General features: G+C 49.5%; 1 protein-coding gene across 1 annotated transcript in view; it reads right to left on the bottom strand.

Annotated features, from left to right (window-relative positions):
- Nucleotides 1–776: 776 nt before the first annotated feature.
- SEPTIN11 (septin 11) overlaps nucleotides 777–21227 on the bottom strand; it is a gene marked incomplete at both ends in the record, with an annotated part of 41175 nt that continues 20724 nt past the window's right edge. Inside the window, 8 exons of the mRNA XM_080343694.1 lie at nucleotides 777–968; nucleotides 1155–1287; nucleotides 4746–4914; nucleotides 6666–6762; nucleotides 8520–8681; nucleotides 10572–10758; nucleotides 12881–13076; nucleotides 16581–16695. Of these exons, the coding sequence (XP_080199820.1) occupies nucleotides 777–968; nucleotides 1155–1287; nucleotides 4746–4914; nucleotides 6666–6762; nucleotides 8520–8681; nucleotides 10572–10758; nucleotides 12881–13076; nucleotides 16581–16695 (1251 nt within the window). The remainder of the gene's footprint in view (nucleotides 969–1154; nucleotides 1288–4745; nucleotides 4915–6665; nucleotides 6763–8519; nucleotides 8682–10571; nucleotides 10759–12880; nucleotides 13077–16580; nucleotides 16696–21227) is intronic.

Genomic DNA, 21227 nt, shown 5'->3' with positions numbered 1-21227 from the left:
CGCCACCTCCTCACCCTGCCTCGGACACACCGGCCACAGCGCGCTTGGTGCCTGCTGAAGCTGCTGCAGTCTCACCGGACTGGAGCATATAGAATTATACTCCTAGCATACAAATAGAAAATAGTACAAAACAGTGCTATTATCTTTACTAAAAGGTATGTGTTTCTTAGCTTATTATATCAACTCCATACAACCACAAATGCCATTTACCTGCAGTTACAGTACCATAGCCGTTTGGTTTGGTTTGTTTTTAAAACAAAAACACAAAACCTTCTTGTCTTTAAAGGAAGCCTCCAAGCATTCAACTTTTGGCACTAGCATTTCCCATGTAAAAATAACATGGTGGTTTTGGTTTCTAATCTACTTCTACTTATGGACTATAACCTTAAGGAATGGGAACTGGAGACTACTCTTCGCTCAAAGGAAGGACAGGGAGAGAATCCCTTTTAATTTTGGCTCAAGGCAGATAAACCTGAGTCCAGAACGTCCCAGAGCTGTTCCAGAAGCGGCTGGACGGCTCACAGGTCAAACCTCCACCATCCAAGTGCTCTCCCGTACCAGTCAGACTCCGATGACATTTGAAGGTACTCTTCTAGAGAAAATTAACATCATGTCCCTGGCCCACCCTTTAGAAAAAATATTTTATTTGATGAGGCTGCTAAGAGCCCCGTTTCCAGTCTGGTAATGGGGAAAAGCAACTACAGACATGCAGCAAGAAAGAAAAAACGACCTCCCAAACTGTAGTAAACCCTACAAAGGATGTGGGTGACATCCGCTTACTTTTTCTTGTCCTTGTCTTTCTTGGTTTGTTGCGAACCTGCCTGCTGAGCCTGGGACTGTAATAGCTGAGCTGCCGCCTTCTTCTTCTGAAAGTTGTTCAGCTCTTCCTCAAGTTCCTTCTTTTTGTCTTCCACTTTTTTCTTCTCTTCTTGGTGAGTCCTCTTTAGGTGGTCAAACTTTTCGTGAAGCTGCCAGGACACAGACAACGAGAATTGCATAGTAAGAGAAGAATATGTTTTACCCCTGTCATTGGTAACGATGACCAAAGTGGTTCTGCTGGCACTGCGGCCTCACCGCATTAATAACAAGTCATTGGCCTGTCCCAAACATGCCAGAACCCTCACACACAATCCTCCGAGTTCCAATACACTCACATCTTTCTCTGCTTCCTTCAACTCTGCTTCCTTCTCCTTCACTCGCATGACAAACATCTGTCTCATTTCATCCTCCTTCTTCTGGAGTTCACCCAGGAATTCGTTCCTCTTTGCTTCGTAAGTCTCTTGGAGACTGTTAGAAACAGAAACAAACAGAGATGTGTTCAAGCACAGTCATGAGTTTCCAGCCTTTACTAATCTTACCACATTGTCTCATCACAAAACTTCAGAGATCCCCAACTACACCAGAAGCATGAACACCCCACCAAAACCAGTCCTAACTTGCTAGGTGGCAGCACTGGGAGACAAGCTGGCAGGCAAAAACCGACACACTGTTCTGATCCTGCCCATGACTTACCAGGCGAGATAACCGTCCTCGAAAGCAAACAGCCACTAGGTAAGAATCAATAGCAACCCCTGATGCTCCCGCGGCTTGTGGTCCCAGTGCCACCTTCTCCCTTCTCCCAGTGTTTGCACTGAATCTCTCCTTTCCAAGTCCAAGATTTGTGGAACAGATACAGGTATAGCAGAACGCAAGATCTGGCTTTATGGAGTTCATTGAACATGACACTGACACAGTACAACTAAATTTCACTACTCATTGCTGACAGATTCAGATCAGGGGCTTTATTTAGATAAAGCCACCTTGGGACACCTCTCTCTCTTGCTCCTTTAGCCGTCAAGGGAGGTTAAGCCTTCATGAACAAGCAGTAGTTTTCCTCCTCCAAATAACCACATCACTGGATTCCCTCATGCCTTTATTCCCCTCTCTACTTCTTGGCATTCCTTTATTTCCCCAAGAAAGATGTGGGACACAAAACATGTTGTCCATGCACCTCTGAGATTTTTCAGAGCCTCTTAGGAACTCTGGACGCCAAATTCCTTTTCATTTTATTCCTTAAAAGGATTTGGATATTTCAGTCATAATGATAGTGTGGGAATGATAACTATTTCCCCCCAGACGCTTGCTTGAAAATGCATTTTTTAAATAAAAGCTCCTCCGCTAGCACAGAGATGTGTTGAATCCATGCGCCTAAGGAACACGTTAACCAGCGGGCTAGCGGAACACCTTAATCCCCGTAAAGTCAAGCTTCTGCCTTTCCCAGTACATGGTGCTGGGTTTTGGTGGCTTTGTTTAACTGGTTTTTGCAGGGGAGGGTTGAGCTGGTGAACAAAACCTGACGGAAAGCAGTGTTAAACCCAAGACTCGAGTCTAATTGATAGGCACGTCAGCAGCCTCCTGAAATACTCCCCAGACAGGCTGCCCCAGCATGGCCACCCTGCAGGAACCACACAGCTCCAGCTGACCACACCGCTTCCCACACACGGAACCAAACATGCTTATTGTGAAAATGACAGACACCTTTTTGTGCGGGAACAGGACAAGAGTCACCTATAGATTCTGAACTAAGTCAAGAACCAGACCAGCCACAGCAGACAGAAATCAGGAGACTCCAGTCAAAACCTCCCTACCTTTTAGTCTTGGATTTAATTATCCATGGACACTGCTATGGACATTTCTAAACCGTTCTGGAAGGTCTGGCTAGAGCCCAGCAAAGCCGGAGGGCAGCTGAGCCCGAGCGCTCAGCGAGCAGGCTGAGCCTGCAGTGAGCGACACGCCGTCCTAGGGAGCAGCAGAGCCGCGCAGACCAACACGGCCAGCTCCGCACCGCCAGCTCCGCACCGCCAGCTCCGCACCGCCAGCTCCGCACCGCCAGCTCCGCACCGCCAGCTCCGCACCCCGCATCGCAGACAAAGCACGTTCCCAAAAACAACACCGGGTGAAGGAAAAGTCTAGCAAGAGCGAGGGGGCTTGCTGTTCAATTGTCCCAGGTTCAATCCTAATCCCAGCCTCAAGCTTAAACAATTTAGCACTAACCTAAAGCCAGCAAGCTTAATTCTCTACTGAAGCGACTCTGGCTTCCAGAGAGGCAAAGTTCTCAGAGAAACTGGCCCAGCAACTCCAGGCTGCATATGAAAACCCTCACATTTACAGCCCCAAGGAACAACAGTCCAAACCAACTGAGATTCCCACAGCTTCTCACAGACTAAGATAACATGGGAATTTGCTGTTTAAGTACACAAACACATGAACCTAGATTACACGAGTAACTTGATTCCCTGACACACTCACACCCACGCGCTGAAGAATGCCCTTGCAAGTAGTTTCCCTTAAGACAAACAATGTTTTGAGGAAAGGAACCAGAGCAGCAGAGAAGCCAGTCCACACACACACAGAGTGTGGGGCTGGGTGACAGAGGACCCCGTTTCACACACCAGACGCCTACAGGGAACCGGTGCTCCCTCCACAGCTGGGACAAGCAATGGGGACTCAGCCAGCAAGACCAGCCTCCCTTTCCACACCTGGCGCAAGCGCCCCATGGTCTGCTGGGGGCTTCTCCCCAGCTCACCCCAACATCCACACAACGCATCCTGCTCCTGGCCAGGCAAATGGGCTGAGGGGGGAGAGGCTTTTGATCCCTGGTTGCAGAAGAAAGAACAGAAAGAATCAAACCTACTGTTCTCATTTCAGATATACACTGGCCTCGGCCAAACAGCTTGGGTTCATGGGGTTTGTTTGTTTACTGGAGGGAGGAGGCACCCAAGTGAACTGCTCTGAACTAGCACGTACCAGATGGAGAAATTCTGTACATTTTCATTTCCTTTCTACTTATAGTTTGGTCAAAAGAGGCCTCGCATACAGGAAGCAATGGAAATTCCTCAGATTCCTCAAAGGGAAGGGTTGAGCCCATCTTAAGCCACTGCTCTCCAGAAAGGAAATCCAATAAAGCTGCACATTTGGGCTTAGTGACAGAACTAGGCTCGACTGATTCCAGCAGAGTTCCTGTGCTGCAAAAGAAATGCAGCTGCAGAGTGTCCGCACATCACAAATAAAGCCCTGAAGTGACGGGAGCTCCGTGTCGTGGCACAGGCTCCCCATGGAGTGCCGTTACCCAGAAACGGGAGCACAAGGCACCCAGTCTGCCTCCTGCTGGGGATCCTACCCGGCTCTTCTCTGTTTAGGATCAGAGACGAAGCACATCCACGGTGATCCATGCAGGCCAGTGGCATGGCTGCCACCTCAGAGACTGGCACAACAGCTCCTGACGTGCATGTGTGTTATGGGGCAAACCCACACTGATGCACGTGTAATTCTGACTCCCTTCCCCTGGGGCAGCGAGGAGCGTGGGATGCTGCTAAGGGAGCCAGCGCAATTATTGGGGAAAAGTTGGGGAGGAATGAGAAACAGGAAATGAAAGGAGAAAACAAACACTCCCTCCTGAATTCCCACACAGCTGTTGTCCCTGGCCAACGACTTGGGCTTCTGACCAATAAAGCTGTCAGACAGTATAAACCCTGCATTTAGTAATCAGCCAAACCTCTTCACAGTGCACCTTGGACCAGCTGTGAAAAGCTCTAGGAGGGTCAAGAGGAACATTTATTCCAGGATCTCCCCTTTGATAACCAGTTATACCTCAACGTATAAGTCTCCTTCATCTCCAAGTGACCATGGCTATTCCGTCACTGGTTCTTGCAAACATGGGCAACCTCCACCTCTGTCCATATGAGGCCTGAGTTACTCTTCCCTACCTGAAAGGCTTGCTGTCTGGATCCGTGTCCTTGAACCCCATCTCTTCAAGTTTACAGCGCCTGTACAGCTCGTAGTGCCGGGTGTGCGTCTGCTCCCTCAAGTCCTCCATGTTCACTCGGATCAGCATCTCCCGCAGCTTCACGAAGTCACAGTGATTTTCATTTTCAACTGCAAACAAGACAGACCATCCATAGAGAGAACATTAAGCCCAGGATCTGGGTCCCTCCTTTCCCTGGACCCAAGCTCCAGTTTAACAAGCCTGAGAGCTCTTCAGGCACACAAGCAGCACTCCAAGTCAGCCTGCACCAAAGCATCTTGCTGAACTGGGGGTTAAATCATCTCATGCCAAATCATGGGCATCGTTTCAAGGCCTCTCCTGGGATTTGCAAGATCTCTGCGTTTCCCATCTGTCACCAAACTCCTGCCTCTCTGTGCAGTTCTGCACCAGCAATTCACTTGCCACTCAGACCCGCTCTAAATCCAAGTCACCCACAGGGGCCCAGGCAGGCAATGAAGTCCCAGCTGGTGGCAGTGGTGAAAGCAAAGTTTATGAGAAGACCCCACCAAAGACAGTGTACCCCTTCCATACCAGCAAACATCATAAAGCATCCCTAAACCCCTGTTCCTGGCACTGAAGGGAGGCAGCACAGAGTATACCTCAGCTTCCCACAACAGCTTCTATTCAGAAGAGGCTCCAGTGCACCACGGTGAGCCCCTGGGCAAACAAGCTGTTCAGCCCACGTGGCCAGAGGGCTGCACGCTTCAGCGCCAGCAAACAGCTCGGGCAGGCTTCCACAAGGGCTGGAAGCTCTCTCTGTAGGACGCGAGAGCAAGCAGCAGGCATCTCTGCAGCAAACCTCGGGGAGCCAGCAACGCTCCCCAGCTGCTCCCCTCCAGATCGGAGCAGCTGTCTGAGGGGAGACAGCCAGATGTTCAAAGTCTCTCTGCTACCCAACTACAGCTCTGGCTGTCTGGTCCCTAGATTCCTGGGAACAGCAAGAACCCAGCAGCATATGCGTCAAGTCCAACAATCTCCAAACTTGAACTTCTGTCCTAATTATGAGTTATTACCAGTACTATCCTCTGGTGTGCACAGCTAAAGACACTCAGTCTGAAGCTGCTTCAGGGTCAGCTTGTATTACTGTGAGTAACACAATAACTGGGCGAGTTTTGCAGAACTGCCCTGTGGATGGTCCCCTGCAGCTTGCTGGGCCGTTCTCCAACGGGATGCGCAGCTGAAGCCACAAGCAGACCACCCCAGTCACAACCCAGTATCTCCCAGTGCTGGCTGGGAAAGCAAGGACCAGCTCTGTCTCTAGCAGCCTGCAAACACAGCCCTAGCCAAGCTCTGCTCTCCAAAAGGAAGGAGGTTCTGGTTGACTTTGTGGGGCACTACACGCCTAAGCTGTCTGCCCACAGTTCAGACACCAGGACAAGACACACCGAAGCAGTCAGTGTCGAGTTAGCTCTGCCCTCACTCCGAAATGAAAGGGCAGAGCACCGCTGGCCTCCCTGGAAAACCCCCCGGCTACATGTCTGCATTCAGGCTCGAGTGCAAGGTCCAAGCCGAACCATTCAGCCACCTAGGCCTTCCCCATTGTTCATGCTTTTTTTGCCAGCAGAAAAGCATAAGGAACAGAGAATGGCAAACTAAATTGTCATTTTCCAAGCCAGTTTTTAACATTTAGTAAGGTTACCCTGCTCTTTCCCAAAGCAATTGGCAAGGTTGACACCACTATCCTCCTATGAATCCCCTCCATGCCTAAATCTAGGTTGTAAAGCCCTGATTTTAAGAAGTTTTAGAGCTGGTATCTTGATTTCTCAAGACAGATTCTGATAAGGACCATCCAGAGATCAATGCACCTTTCATCAGAGTGAGCCAGGATGACAAGGACTTTGTTGTGCTCTCAGTAACATACCCTGCACGACTCCCCACGGGTACTGCCTGGCCTTCGCCATCTTATTGCCAATCTTCACTTCTTCAGTACTGCCAACTACAGCAAAAGGAAGGTGGACCTACAAAAGGAAGAGGACAATGATGTTAGGGATTTCCTTTGCTGCCTTGCCAGGGATTGTTTCTGAAGAGAGCTGTTTACTGCGGCACTTGTGCTGGGTTTGAGTTGCTTAAGTGCCTTTGCAATTCATCTGATGTTTTAGAAAGACCAACAGAATAGTCTGAATGAGAAAGCTGCTCAAACAGAGTCCAAAATTCTACAGTCCTAGAAATACATGAGATGTCCATATTTTACATGTAATTACAAATCATTACTATCTTAGGCACAGAAGTCTCACAAACTGTAAATAAATCTGAACACTGAAGGAAAAATAACTGCCAAACAACAAGAAAAATCAAATAGAAGTACATGCTCCAAGGAAGGTCTAAGGAAGGCTAAAAACACAGGGGGTTTCTGCTGCTAGAAATAACTGTGAACGCTTCCCCTTAAACAGCAAAGCTTTGAGCAAGAAGAGCTGAGTCGCCCCAGCGCTGGGTTGATGTGTCTGAGTCACCGAGCTCCACTCACTCCACCCTGGTGTCTCCGCGGCTGTGGTGCTGACAATGTGGACCTGCTGCCAGGACCCAGCTCGCCCATGGCCGCCACGCTCTCCCCGCCTCAACAGCGGCCCAAAGGGCCAGCGCAAGCTCTGGGAGCTGGTGCCATGTCAGCCAAGCTGTGCTGACAGGCTGGGTGGGAGGGCAAGAAGAGATGCGATTGACGGGAGTGGATGTGATTAAACTGGCAAAGGAGTTTCCCAGCAGCCAGGCTGCACTGCAGGAAGGCAAAACGCTGCACACAATGGCCTGGCAGGGGCAAGTCCGTTCTCTGTGCCACCTTCTTCCTGATCACAACACAACACGGGGAAAAGAGGGAGAAAACGCTGAGGTTCAAAGAGGGCCTGATATCCAGCTGGATGCCACAACTGCCCATCTACAAGGAGTTGTGCAAGAAAGCTCAGAAAACCTTCAAGTTGCAAGGAATTGTCTTGATCTTGATGCCTCCATTCTCTGCAAAACGCAGATAACTCAATCTTGTACTTGCACGTGCTCTTGAGTGCACTTGCTTTGGGGCTGGTTCATCCTCTCGGGTGTTACACGCCCCGCTACAGCCAAAGAGCCCTCTGAGCACCGCTGCAATGCACGGCACTGCCAAAACCCCTGAGCTCAGGTCCTTGCCCCTGCGCTCCAAGTCAGCCCCATGAGAAAGAGTTGTTTCCCCTCTGCAAACCCAACTGTTAGTGAGATATTTGTTCTACCCCAGTCCTTTTCGCCATCGATCCCCATACGTATCGCTAGAGGAAGAGGAAGGAGGCACGAGCCAGAGCCCTTGCTGCTGATGGCCATCGGCTCTGCCGAGAACTGGAAGCATCGACAGTGCCCCCGCTCTCACCGGAAAGCAGAACAAAGGCACAAGTGAATCACCCCCCACTAAGCACCAAGGGGTCATTTGGGCCCGGAAACCCAGAGCCAAGCCCTCTGCCCTGACTGCTCCACCAGGGCCCTGCCTCCCATCCTGTTCCTTTCCCGAGATGGGAACACTGAAATAGGGGAAGGATGTGAAAAAACCCTCAGAGAGAGATTGTTTGTCAGACAATGGAGTGTGTCAGACCAGGCAGCCCACATTTGACAGGTATGTCCAGCTCCAAAGCCTTCCAGTCAGCCTGATTTCAGTACTTGTATTGGTGTTTTAAAGCCTAAAGTAAATGGCACAATGTGTCCTCCCCTCAGGGATGAGCCCACACGATCAAAGGCAAAGAAAAGCCCCACAAAAACATACACTCATCGTGGCATTTATCTCAGCCACCGTCTCTTCATCTGTCGGGAACTGGTAGATCTGGACGCCGTTGCTGACCAGCTCGCTCATGATTTTACTCTTGAACTTGTGCAACTCGTTTTTGGCAATGGTGTCAGCCTTGGCAATGATGGGGATGATGTTCACCTGCAAGACAAAGACAGCACCTCCACATATAGGACTGCACACGCTGGACGGCTGGGACGGGACGGAGAGCAGCACACAGCCTGCCGCCGCAGCCCTAGAACGGCCACCAGCCCGTGCCCACCCCGCAGAACACCCTCCCTGCGGCCGCTGACAGCAACCGCTGCACCTTCAACAGAGTTCGCAGGCAGCAGCAGCCACAGCCTTCGAAAGAAGTCAAATGCAATTTGGCAACATGCTATTTCCTGTCCTTTCATATTCCTCTCCTCATCCGAATTGGCTGGACAGGAAAAGCTGTCAGATCATTACAAGCTGTTCCAAAAAAAGGAAGTTAGCATGCAGGCACGTCTCCTCCCCGCACGGCAGGCTGCACTACTGCGAGCAGCGTGCTCACACAGCAGCTTCTCGTGGGCGTTTGCATCAGGGACACCCGGGTGCTGCTGCCCTGCTGGAGGGGAAACAGATGGTCCGTATATCTGACCAGGTGACACACAGGACGGGAGCGGGCAGTAACACGGGATGTATCCCGCACCTCCCTGCCCTCACGCACTCCCACACAGCGCTGTACTGCAGGACCGGGGTTGATCTATCCCCGCACAGCCCTAGCACAATCAGCCAGGAGCACAGCATGACAGGGTTTAACGTGGAAATGGAGGATAAGCTACCGACTCTCTCCCCTAGACAGGCTGTTTGCAACACCAGCAGCAGGACGGCAAACAGCAGGGACAGAGGAGCCAAGGGGAGAGAGCACGGCACCCTCTGTGCAGCTGAACGGATCGATGCACAGCGAGCACCCCACAGGCCTCTGCTCTGCTGGAGACAGCAAGAACGCATTGGGAGGAGGAATCCTGCTTGCTTGGCCTTTCTGCTCTCTCCAGATGGACTAATTCTGCTTTTGATCTTGCAGGGCTTGCTTTTTCCTCACTTTCCGCCGCAGCAGCACACGGAAATTTTAGGAAGGAAGAGGTAGGTGCTGACCTACATGAAGGGATTTTAACTAGAACATTTGAAAATCCTGTTATATCACTTAATTCTGTTTGGAGGATGGCCTAGAGTTATTAAATCCACCGTTGCCAACGACAGAATATAAATGCCAATTAGCTCATTTTGGGTAAATCTCCATAACCCTATTATAAGTTGAACAGAACAGGGATCCTTATCTATTGCTGCATAAAACCCAATCAACAGGAAGTAAAGAACCCTTGTCATCAATTACCTTCCACAGAGTCAGGAGTCAAAGGTGCAAGGTGGACTGATTTGAATTGCTTAATCATGATACAAAGATGCACAGAGAAAGCTCAGTTTAAATACTCGTGTTTTACCTTTGTACCTTGGTTAAAGGAAAAGAGGAGAAATCTTCTCACAAGTATCTAGTAAAACACCATGGTTTAAACCAAGCTCAGCTCCCCTCCTTGCTAGTCAGCAGAGTAAATTAACAAGCATATGCCAAGTAACTTACTTATTCAGAAGCTTCTTGTTTCTCCAATCATGGTTAGAATAACACTATGTTTGTCACAGACGATCAAATCACTATCTGTGTCTAGCTGGATGCAGTCAGAGCACACACACATAGAGCATTCTGATTTCTTTTCTCATCAGTTACCAAGATGACCTAAAGTGTTGAGATGTACTTCTCATCTCATATACATTAAACAAGTTTTGTACCACAACCTAATTAACCTGTTGGAGAAAGTGAAAGAGATGGCAACCATGCCTTTGAGTGCCAGAACTAGCAGAGCTCAACTACTACCCCTCATTTTTATTTATGGATTTAAAAAAGAAAAACTTTCCTCTTTTGCAGCAGCCAGAAAACACAGGTTTCTCTAAGCTCATGGCAAGATGATTAACACACTAGTAGGGCCGTGTGAGGGTCATAACATAGGCAGCAAGTACCTTACTGTCCAGTTTCTTCATGGTGACCAAGTCCAGGGACTTCAGCGAGTGCCCGGTTGGTGCAATGAAATACAGGCAGGCATGAATCCTGGTGTCGTGGTAATTGAACAGGGATCGCTTGATCTTCAGCTCCTCTTGCAAGTAAGCTTCAAACTGTGCATCGATATATTCTACTATAGGCTTGTAGCTGAGGAGAGAGAAGACACAGCAGAGAGAAAACCAGGGTATTCACTGCTGGAACAACACAGGTCACTTGGCGGGTGCTCTGCACATAACAGGGATAAATGCTGCTCCTGGGACCCTCCCTGCCCAACCTGCAGCCTCTCCTTAGCTAGCGTGTGTTTCCACTTGGTGCACAGCATGAGTATTATGGACACATTTGCAAGATAAAGCGGCAGAGACCCTGGACTTCAGGTGCATGGAAACCACACAAAGCTGCTACTCTGAACAATCACGTATTTTGCAGTCCCTGCATTAAAGTCTGAACTGCTGCTCTGCCCACGTCACTGAGAATCATCAGATATAATCAATTTTAACGTGAAACTGCCACCTATCCTAGCTTCTCCAAAACCCCGTGACTTTAGAAGAGGGAAGAGAGATCCACAATGGAATAAAAGGAACTCTTCAGGAATTGAAGCCTGTGAGCAAAGCACTTGCTACTTGGGAGGAGATGAGCATTCAGTGCATTACAACCTCCCTTCAGGTAGTTGTAGAGATGACAAGGTGTCCCCTGAGTATCCGTGTCTCCAAGCTAAATACCACCAGTTCCACAGAATCATTTAGGTTGGAAAAGACCTTCAGAATTATGGTTTTGTTGAAGTGAAAATGCTGGTGCGGTGTAACATGTCCCGGTCTGACTAATTTTCTGTGCTTCTGGAATGAAACTTTTCAGTACCTTCAGCCCAAGGAAGCCCTCGAAGGAGAGCACCGAGATGAAGGCACTGCCTCTGCCTTGAGCACTGCACTCACAGCAGTATTAACAAGCTGTTGTGAGGAAGAAAAAGGCTGCCAGGAGTTTAAGTCCTCCAGAAACACCCTTCTGACAGGCGGCCAGCAAGGCTTGCTCTGGCCCCCCTGCTCCAGGTGCCAGTGCAGCTGCTGGAGCAGTTGCCCAAGACCCTGGGTGAACTAGAACAGACCAAGCAAGAGCTGCAGCCCACAAGTCAGCGCTGCGTGAGCACCAAAGGCCCCGGCTCCAGCTGCCTGGGAGACAAGTCAAAGAGGCTTTCCCCACCACAACCGCTGGCTCTTCGGGTCTGCCCAATGCTGCACACACAAAGCGGCTCAGCACAAGCGGCACAGCATCCCCGCTCCGCACACCTGCTCCTCCTCTGAGCAGCTTTTGTTCTCACCCAAGAGCATATGGCAGCGTCTGACACGTAGCACATGTCCCTCTCATTTTTGGCTCTGTACCATTAGTTGGGAGCAGCAAAGTGGGGGCAACAGTTGCATTTTGGTGTCAGGTCAGGCAGCAAAGAAGCTTTGTGGAAATAAAGCATTGTAGAATGTTTTCTTCAAGATCTGCAAGTTTTCCCCATGGAACAGGAAGCAGAACCTGCTCCATCTCCACACTAAAGCTGGTCTTGGTGGAAACCTGGATTTTAAGCTTGTGTTTTCAAAGAGCTTTCACTGTCTGTGTATCTAGTGGCCCAATAGCTTCTGGTCAGCACACATGCTGCCAGCCAGCGAGTCCTCTCTGGGCAAGGCATCGAGAGTCATCAACAACCCTGCAGAGGGAGCTGGGATTACTGCAGTGAGGGAATGTTTAGCTCTAAAATATAGAAAACACTTCAATTATGTTATTAGCCATGATCACAGAATGACTGGTTTTAATACTACAGCAAATGTCCATATGGATGGACACAAGGGATTGCATAGGCTGCCCAGAATATTTACTTCACACCCACTACATGAAAATCAGGGTGTAGGTACAAGGTTAAAGTAAAACCCATGTGGACCTGAACAGCGCAGGATGGTGTGAACAGGGATTATAATCCGAATTGCAGCTCCCTGAAAGCTGACAATGGCATTGCAATTTGAACTCATGCTTGCACATACATGTTTCAATTCAAGCAGAGACTTTCACTGGGCTGTACATAGGTGCGGAGGGCAGAAATGCAATTTCAGTTGTGTCCTAGCCGATCTGTTTGATCTTCGGTGCATCACTTCTACCTCTCTTGTGGGGTGAGAGATTTTAGCTGCCACACCTGGATCAGGAAACACCCCAGAAGCCGCGGGGGACCTGCCCCGCTCCCCGCACGGGATCCAGCCCTTCTGACAATGGCTCCTCCTGGCAGAAATAGGCTTACCTGTCATCTTTGTTAATTTGATCGCCAAATCCAACCGTGTCGACAATTGTCAGCTTCAGACGGACGTTACTCTCCTGGAGCTCGTAACTCCTGGCTTTCAATCGCACGCCAGGCTCGTTGTGCGTCGCAGGCTCACTTTCAAACTTGGTATTGAACAGAGTGTCCATCAACGTTGACTTGCCGATGCCAGTTTCCCCTGCGCAGACAAAAGCAACGTTAGCAGGGCCTGATCCTTTTTCCTCATCTCATTCTCAGGCACGTTCGTCAGGCTAAGGAGTTATTCCACTTGGGCAGCAGTGCAATTAGGGGACTCATACACAACTCAGCAAAACAATGCCTGCAGGAACAGAGGCCTTTTGAGAGAATCCCCATCTTCACCAATCTTTACTTGGCGGACTTTGGGAGGTAACAGGAGCAATAATTTCCTTTGTGGGTCTCTGCAGACACACCCCAAAGCACCAGGGGCCAGGGATGTGGATCCACAGCGAGCCCCTGCTGGGTGAAAGCTGCTACCCGGACAGACATCGTGATAAACCAAGCGTCTTCAGAGCTGAAAGCCATCACCTGAAGCAAAGAGCCTGGCTGCTCTGCTGGGAATGACACACAGGTCTCTGTGCGCTGGGCTTTCATGAAAGATGCAGCATATGCGCAGGCAAGGACAGAGCAAGGGACGTCAGAGATCACAGCACCACCGAGCTCAGGGACTTTTTGTTACTTTGGGGAAGGAAAGGGAATAATTTTGCAAACAAAAAAAGGCACAAAGTCTTCTCCAGTAATAATACTGTTAACATCTCCCATGGGAAAAGGAGGAATAGGAGAGGATGTGCTGAGGCTTATGAGATCCCTGAAGTGAAGTGACTAAGCTGGAGGAAGAGAAAAAAGATGACAGTTCCAAGAACAGTTACTTCGACATTTGCCAAGTAAGCCTCCCTGCCCAGAGACGGAAAGGGCTCCTGTGGCCAACGGGCAACGCCTGCTGCTGGTGGAACCCAGAGACTCGACTTGTTACACTGGCAGGGCAAGAGACACAATCATCCCTTTCCCATGGAAGCATTGGCTCCCAGCAGCCTTCAGCTGCAGCCAGCAGTTACCACATTGGTACAACCTGACTGGTGGTACAGGCTCACTCCTGTTTGATGGCCACATGCATTCAAGACAGCAAGCAGTTGTTCTTACTCCAAAAATATTTAATTCTCTTCTTAACAGTGTAGGTCAAGTCCTAGTTCAGATATGACTTTCTTTATAGAAGCAAACTGTTAATTCTCTCAACTCTGAGTTTGATTCCCAAGGAGCTAACTGATTCTCTCCAGATCAGATTTTTCCACCTGTTTCTTTTTCATGTGAAACAAAAAATGCATAATGAAACTTGGGCAATGAAAATTCGAGACAGAGAAATACATAAAAAGCGTTCTAAAAATCTAAACCAGCACACCACTCAAATGCCAGCTTTTATAACTATTACAGGTTGACTAATCCCCAGTGCAATCAGTAATGTGGATGAAAGCATTAGCCTAAATCCCATTTTTAAGTCAGCAGAGTTTGCTTCGCGGTGACACTCGAATCGCTGTGGTTCCCGTGCTCGGAGCAGGAGGCGAGCTGAGGCACCGTCCCCGGGCCGCTCTGACACAGGACAGACATCCTGCACCGCAGCGTGCAGCGCTGGCCTCGCAGCTCCGCCTCGCGAGGGGTCCCAGGCCTCTCCCACGCCCCAAAACCTCACACAGAAGGGAATAATTGAAAAGGAATGCAAAATAAATCAGGTGGGAGAAGGGAGCCTGCATCTGGGGCTGCCCGCAGGCATCTCTCTGGGCTGTACGCAGCTCTCCCAGCAGCAAAGGCTCCCAAAGCACAAAACCCCCACTCAGAAGACCCTCAGAGAGCCATATTGTGTCTGCAGAAACAAATCCCAGTACTCAGCAACTGCCTGTTGCTCTGTGAGACTCGACAGCTCATTTTTCTGGCTTTGACCACTTTGATGCTTGGCTCTGGAAGGTCAGTGATTACCTACAAGCCCAGTAAAATAATCGAGCAGATATGCTTGTCGCAGCATTCCTACCCTGGGAAGCTGCAGGACATCAAGTAAGCTTTTAAAAAAGAACACACAAATGCAAGAGGAAGGTGATAGAAAGTATACAGGACATGATAGTTCAAAATCTAAGCCCACACACAGCAGAACCCACATGAGGAAGATCAGTCCTAAACTGATGGCACAGACTATTAACCTCTGCAGCTCCATATCTGAGTGAGCTCCTGCGGTGACCGCAGCGCACGCTGTGCTGGACGGGCTCTGCAGCATTTCACCCATGCACGTCCTATTAAAAGCCAACTCTGCAGTGTCAAAGCTCAAAAATAAATTATCTAAACAGAACTTACAAAGTTGTGTTTTCATCAAGGGAAAGATCCCCGTTCCTTGGACAACTGCACCAATTGGTGTGAAATTTTGATCTGGGGCTGAAAATGGTTGATCAGCACATTTTACAAGAGAAAAGAGTTGGACCAAATTGCTATGTTAATGAAGACATACCAAGTCATGTTAAGAAAGGAATATTTACTGTAAGAGAAAAAGGCACCTAACACACGCCATTTTGATCAAAGAGCTGCCTGCAGATCAGGCATTCCCTGCTGGATTTTACACCATCTCGTGCTGCTAGGAGAGTCCTGGAGCGGTGGGTAGCCGTGGTGTGCAGAACCCTGCTCCTCATCTCCTCCCTCGGCACACAAAGCTATGGAGAGGAGCCTGGTTCGCTCACCAGATTTCTTCTCAGATGCCTCACCCTGCACTGCAGACAAATTCTCAGAAAAGCACAGCCAGAGGGTTGTGGGTTTTCCAGCTAACTAATGTAACTAATTAGAAGGGACAATACTCCCTTCTTAAGGGCTTAAATGAGCTATGGATGGAAAGATGCTGTTTACAGACTGCTCTGCCAAACTAAGAGTAAAACCCACTGGTTTTGTCCATTTCCAGAACCACATTCTGGGGGCATGTTGGAGAGGTCCACCAATAGCTGGTTTGGCACACAGCTCCCTGGGGCTGAGCAATGGATTTCCAGTTGCTAGTAGCCTCCGAGTGCCAAGACAGCACGTATCTCTCTATAGCTGAGTAGGAGTTCTGCCTCCACATTTCACCTCTGAAAAATTTGGGACACAATAACTCAGGCTATAAAAACCAACTTGCAGAACCCATATTAAACACAGCAGAGAACAGGTGACAGGCTTTGTTCCCAAGTACATCATTTGGAGACTAAAAATGGCACCGTTTCCAGCTGGAGAAACTAAGAATGTAACAAGACCGGCAGGCAAAGCCTGGAAGGGAAGGAACGCAGCTTTTTGAGAAACAGCCTCTGCGCTTGACTTGGAGAAAGACAGATTTAACTCAACGTTCTTTTAAAAATACATTTAGTTCCCAAGTCAGCTCTGTTTCCTTATGGGCAGCCCTTGACGAAAGCAGAACTGCAGCATCAAACGGGTAGATTTTTAACACCTAGAAATGTCCACGTGTTGACTGAGAGGATGGCATGGAAAAAAGGAGAAGGACACCAGGTTTTACCCTGGAGCAGCTCACAGAAGAAATCATCATTTCCCTGCAGCTCCCATCCTGAGCAGCTCAGGTCCGACCCTTCGCAGGTGGGAGAAGCTGCTGATTGCGGACACGTGCAGCCCCCGGCACACGCTGATGGCCCCGCGGCTCGGGAGCACTTACCCACGCAGAGGATGTTGAAGCAGAAGCCCTGTGACGTTGACTTGTTGACCAGCTGGTCGGGGAGGCTGTCGAAGCCCACATGGCCAGAGAGGGACAAGTTCCTAAGGTCATCGCTCTGTAACAGCAAGGAGAAAGGCGGTTAACAGGGTTCTGACACCAGTCTCGGTGAAGAAAGATGTGCCCAGTCCTGTTGGAACTCTGTGAGGACACAGGATCTTTCTGGGTCTACCTCCCAAACATGTTCTCCTTTACTTCCATCCAGCTCTCCACTGTGGGGCTCAGGAGCTAAAACATCCTCAACCCCAGACACACCACCAGACTGTTTCTCCATGCCTGTGACTAATAAACCATGATTCTATAGCAAACTGTCAACACCAGACACTGGTTTTGAGGTGCCAGCATCACATATTGCCTGGGTTGCCTCAAGACTTTTTGGGCAGACCCCTGGAAGAGAGAGTGAAACACAGCGGTGGGTGCGAGCAGAGCAGTTCCTGTTGAACCAGTGGGCAGCTGAGTCTGCCTCCTCCATGGCTGCCGCACGCCCTCCCCTTCTCCACAACAGCTGTACAGTAACTCTCACAGAGCTCCCTACAAGAAGTCAGCCTGGTTATCTTTTCCCTGGCAAATCACAGTTATGCCAACATCTTGAGCACCAACTAAAACCAAACCAAACCCCACCTTGACAGCCCTAGAGCAGCTCTGCTGTTCCTCCACACACTTTTCTCCAGAGGCTGCTGTCCATAAGTTCAGACACCAGCCTTTCTCCAAACCCAACTATTTTCATCCAAGTCCCTCCACCTAGCCTGTACCACTCAGCTGAACAACAGCCGTGGGCAGCTGCAGCATGCTGTAGAGACGCTGGAAGCACCAACTTGTTTCCCACAAAACCACTGGGCTTTGGGCTAGATATGGAAAAAGACAGCACACATAAAAACAGAATCAAAAGCAGAGGAGGACCTCCTGCTCCCCACGCAACTCCTGAGCCCCCCACTTCCCTCCTCCACACACAGAGCAGCCATGGTCTGCAGGAAAAGTTACATCTGGGGTGAGCGTTGAGGAGAACACCCCTCAGACTGAGCTCAAAAATACATATGGAAATTCTCTAAGAAAGGCAACATGTAAAAGAAAAGTGCCTGAGTGTGTGGTGCCACCACCACGGCTAAGAGGAATGGGGCAGGGGCAAAGGGCTCCTCTCTGCCATTCTGGCACATGCGGCTTGACACCCGTCCTACATACTTGAGCCTTGTCTTAACACTTGAACCAGGCTTGCCTGAAGGCTTAGGATCAGTACACGAGACTGTTCACCTCCATCCCTCCATACACTGGAAGGATACTGACCAGCACCGTACCACAGAAGCTTCAGGTGACTGAAGGGATGCCAGCCCTCTTCACTCAACTGGGTGAAAAACAAGCACATGAACCAAACAAAACACACAAAACAACAACAACAACTACAACACCACCACAAAAACCCACACACATCAAAAACCAACACAAAACAAGAGATCATCACCTCGTTTACCTGCAACAGTAATTTTCTGGAAAAGCCCCAGGCAATGGAAGGATGCCCTGGGATTTACGTGTGATGTCAACGGGTTAAATAAGGTATTTGTTAAGTTAGTGTTTTTAAAACTCCAGTGAGCTTGGGTTGATGATTAAGGAGCTCAGAGCAGATCCCAGAAAGCAATGGGTGCCCGTGACTCACCGGCTTCACAGAAAGTGGTGGGTGTTGAACACCTCTCAGCACAGCACCAGTATCTCTTTCCCTGATATATTTTGGGAAAGCAAGTACTGCCTCATCATCAGTTACTCAGCAGGAACACAAGCTGGACTCATCTCTTGCATCTGTGTCAGTTATTTTTTGCTGCACAGGTTTTTGGGTTTGGTTCCTCGCTCTTTTTTTCCTGCAAGTGGCAAACATCAACAGTAGGAAAAAACCCAACCCAGTATCTCTACAGTTTTTAACGGCACATATTTTTCACGAGCTGCGCCACATAACAGGAGGCAGAAGGGTAGTTGGGTATCTGCCCAGAACACCAAAACCCTCATGAAAAGCTCAGAAGCCCAAGGCATAGGCAGAGATGAAAGGCAAACCCAAGCGTCTCCACCTCCCCCGTGCTGCCCAGACTGCAGCACATCTCCTTGGGGGGACACAGAAAACATGTGCGTTTCTGTACAAGTACCACACACATGCATTTGGGACACGGCAGGAGAGCCAGAGACTAGAGTTCCTAAATATCCACACACAAATGAAAGCGTTGTGCAGCATTACAGCCAGTCCCAGGGCATGGAGGAGGACCCGCACAGGTAGCACTTGTCTGGGGACACAGAGGTTGCCCTTCTCCGAGGAGGAGGATGAACGGGAGGCACGCACACTTACCCCTCCCGCTGCAGCCAGGCCTCTGCTCCCACTGCCCCCCAGTAACCACGGGGACGCGGACACCGTGTCCTTCCCTGCTCCCCACAGCAGAGCTTTGGACAGCAGGCTGCAAGCCGCAGGACCCCCCATGACACTATGTGGCCCCTTCAGCCAAGGCACAGGTCTGCCAAGGGTGGCAAAGCACAAAACCGCAATGGACAATCTTACCATTTAGCCTCATTGCATCAGAATAGGCAGTTCTGGGTTTATTAGCTTGACCTCACTGCAGTGTCCAGCCCTGGGGCTGCCTGGGCAGGGTGGGCAAGGACTGCAATCACTGAAAACTCAGGAGCAGCTCGTGAGCTCAGGTTTTACAACACAGAAAAGAGCCTCTGCTGGAGAGCAACAAGCGTGATTGCTCAGTGTATAATTAGCAGAACAAGCAAGTGATTCACGCATTCAGTCTGGCAAAACACAAGTGTTTAAAAACAATGGGATACTAAATCAGATGGCCATGCTGCTCTGGCTGGGAATCGCTGTGACAAGCTCCTGGGAAGAGCCAGTGGGCTCGGTTTCCACCTCAAGTGAGTCGTCCCACGGTGAATGGGGTGTCTCCAGCTGCAGAGTGCTCCAAGGCGACAGGCAAAGGCTCCTGCCCTGCAGAGACAAGCCCAGAGCCACTGCGTGCTCCCCACAAGCACCCATTTACCCCTCCTGCCCTCGGTCTCTTCTTCCAGAGGAAGGCAGCCATGCTGCCCAGGCATTCACCCTGAGCCGAACGGCATGTCATTACCCTGCCTCACTGCCTTCTGCCCAAGGGAATTCCTCGTTTTTTCCCCTCAAAAGATTAAGAGGGCTGAGCATGTATTGGAGTTGAGCACAACTCCTCCCTCTCTCCTACACTGCACGTAAACATACTGGACTAAAACAACAACTCTGCTGTCGCTGGCAGTAACACAGTCCTAAGAGGTGCCTTATTAACGCACAAACGAGTTGCTGAATCTGGAAGAGCTGACCTCTTGCAAGCATGCTAAAGGAACAACCGTTTGCCGAGCACCATTCCTCGCTCACAGCTTCGGAGCGATGGACAAGATCAGCCTGGGTAAAATCGCAGCTCCACAGACCCCCAGAGATGTCAGCCAATTTGCACCAGATACGCTGCTGGACTAAGGGGTCTGGACATGCTCATCTGTCGGTTTAACACACCCCGTGAGCAGTCTGAATTCTTAAACTCTTTCCTATGACACACTTGCATCTCCTTCATAGAACCACAAATTACACAGCAAATCCTGCCTCCCTCCCTACATACCATCCACACAACCAGGAAGCAATTCTAAACCTCCAGAATTCTATCCTAACCCTACAAAAGCAATAGAGCAACATGAATAAATAAACGTCTGTTTATTGTGAAAGATGCTGATCACTTTACTTTTCTTTACCGAGTGACCTACAATACATCCCACAGTTGATATTTCTTGGGTTGACAACACTCATTCCAATGCTATTATCCAGCTGCTGGTTTTAACTCTAGCAGGGGAATGGAAAAGGTACGTAAAGCAGAGACGGGTCTCCATAGGCACAGGGTCTACTATGCATTATACCATCACTATAAAGAGATAAATAACCAGGACCCCATGGCCCAGCACTCTTAGTTTTAAGGGAAAAAAAATTTTAAAAAATCCTTGTACAGACAAAAAAGGGTTTGCAATTTCCAAGCCTGCTAACTCACCCTCGGATCTGCTTTTCTTCATACATGGCTCCTGGTGACAAAGGTTTTGTAGGTCAAGCAAGGCTGTAATGGATGCTCTGCGGCAACCAGAGGGTTTGCCTGGATGTCATTCAGCAAAGCTTCATAAAACTATTTGGCTGACGAGGCACGTGCAAGGACAGAATCAGCTCATTCCTCCTAAGCCACAGTGGCTTGGCAGAGCTAGGACGAGTAAGGAGAAACAAACTTATTTTCCTTATTGGAGTCAGCAACAGTATTGCCTGTGTGCACACGGGGAGATGGGCATAAAGGAAGGTCCCGGGATTAGAAATGCATCACTTCTGCAGGGTCTGCACAAAGGAGAGCTATGTCTTTATGCTTCAGAAGGTGTCTGGTAGCTGATCTGACAAGCTACAGTTGCTCTTCTCCCAGGTAGAACTAAAAGAACCCAGCATCACTGCCAGGAGGCTGAGGTGAGCGGGTCCACACGGATACCCACATTGTATCCCACATTATTGTCCCGCTCTGCCCTCCGCACCCAGCCTGAACCACGACCGCCATTCCTTCAGCCACGCAAGCT

Source organism: Nesoenas mayeri (assembly GCF_963082525.1).
Source record: "Nesoenas mayeri genome assembly, chromosome: 4".
Classification (NCBI taxonomy): Eukaryota; Metazoa; Chordata; class Aves; order Columbiformes; family Columbidae; genus Nesoenas; species Nesoenas mayeri.
The sequence above is the reverse complement of the archived record's forward strand: the minus strand, read 5'-3'. Positions and strand labels throughout refer to the sequence as shown.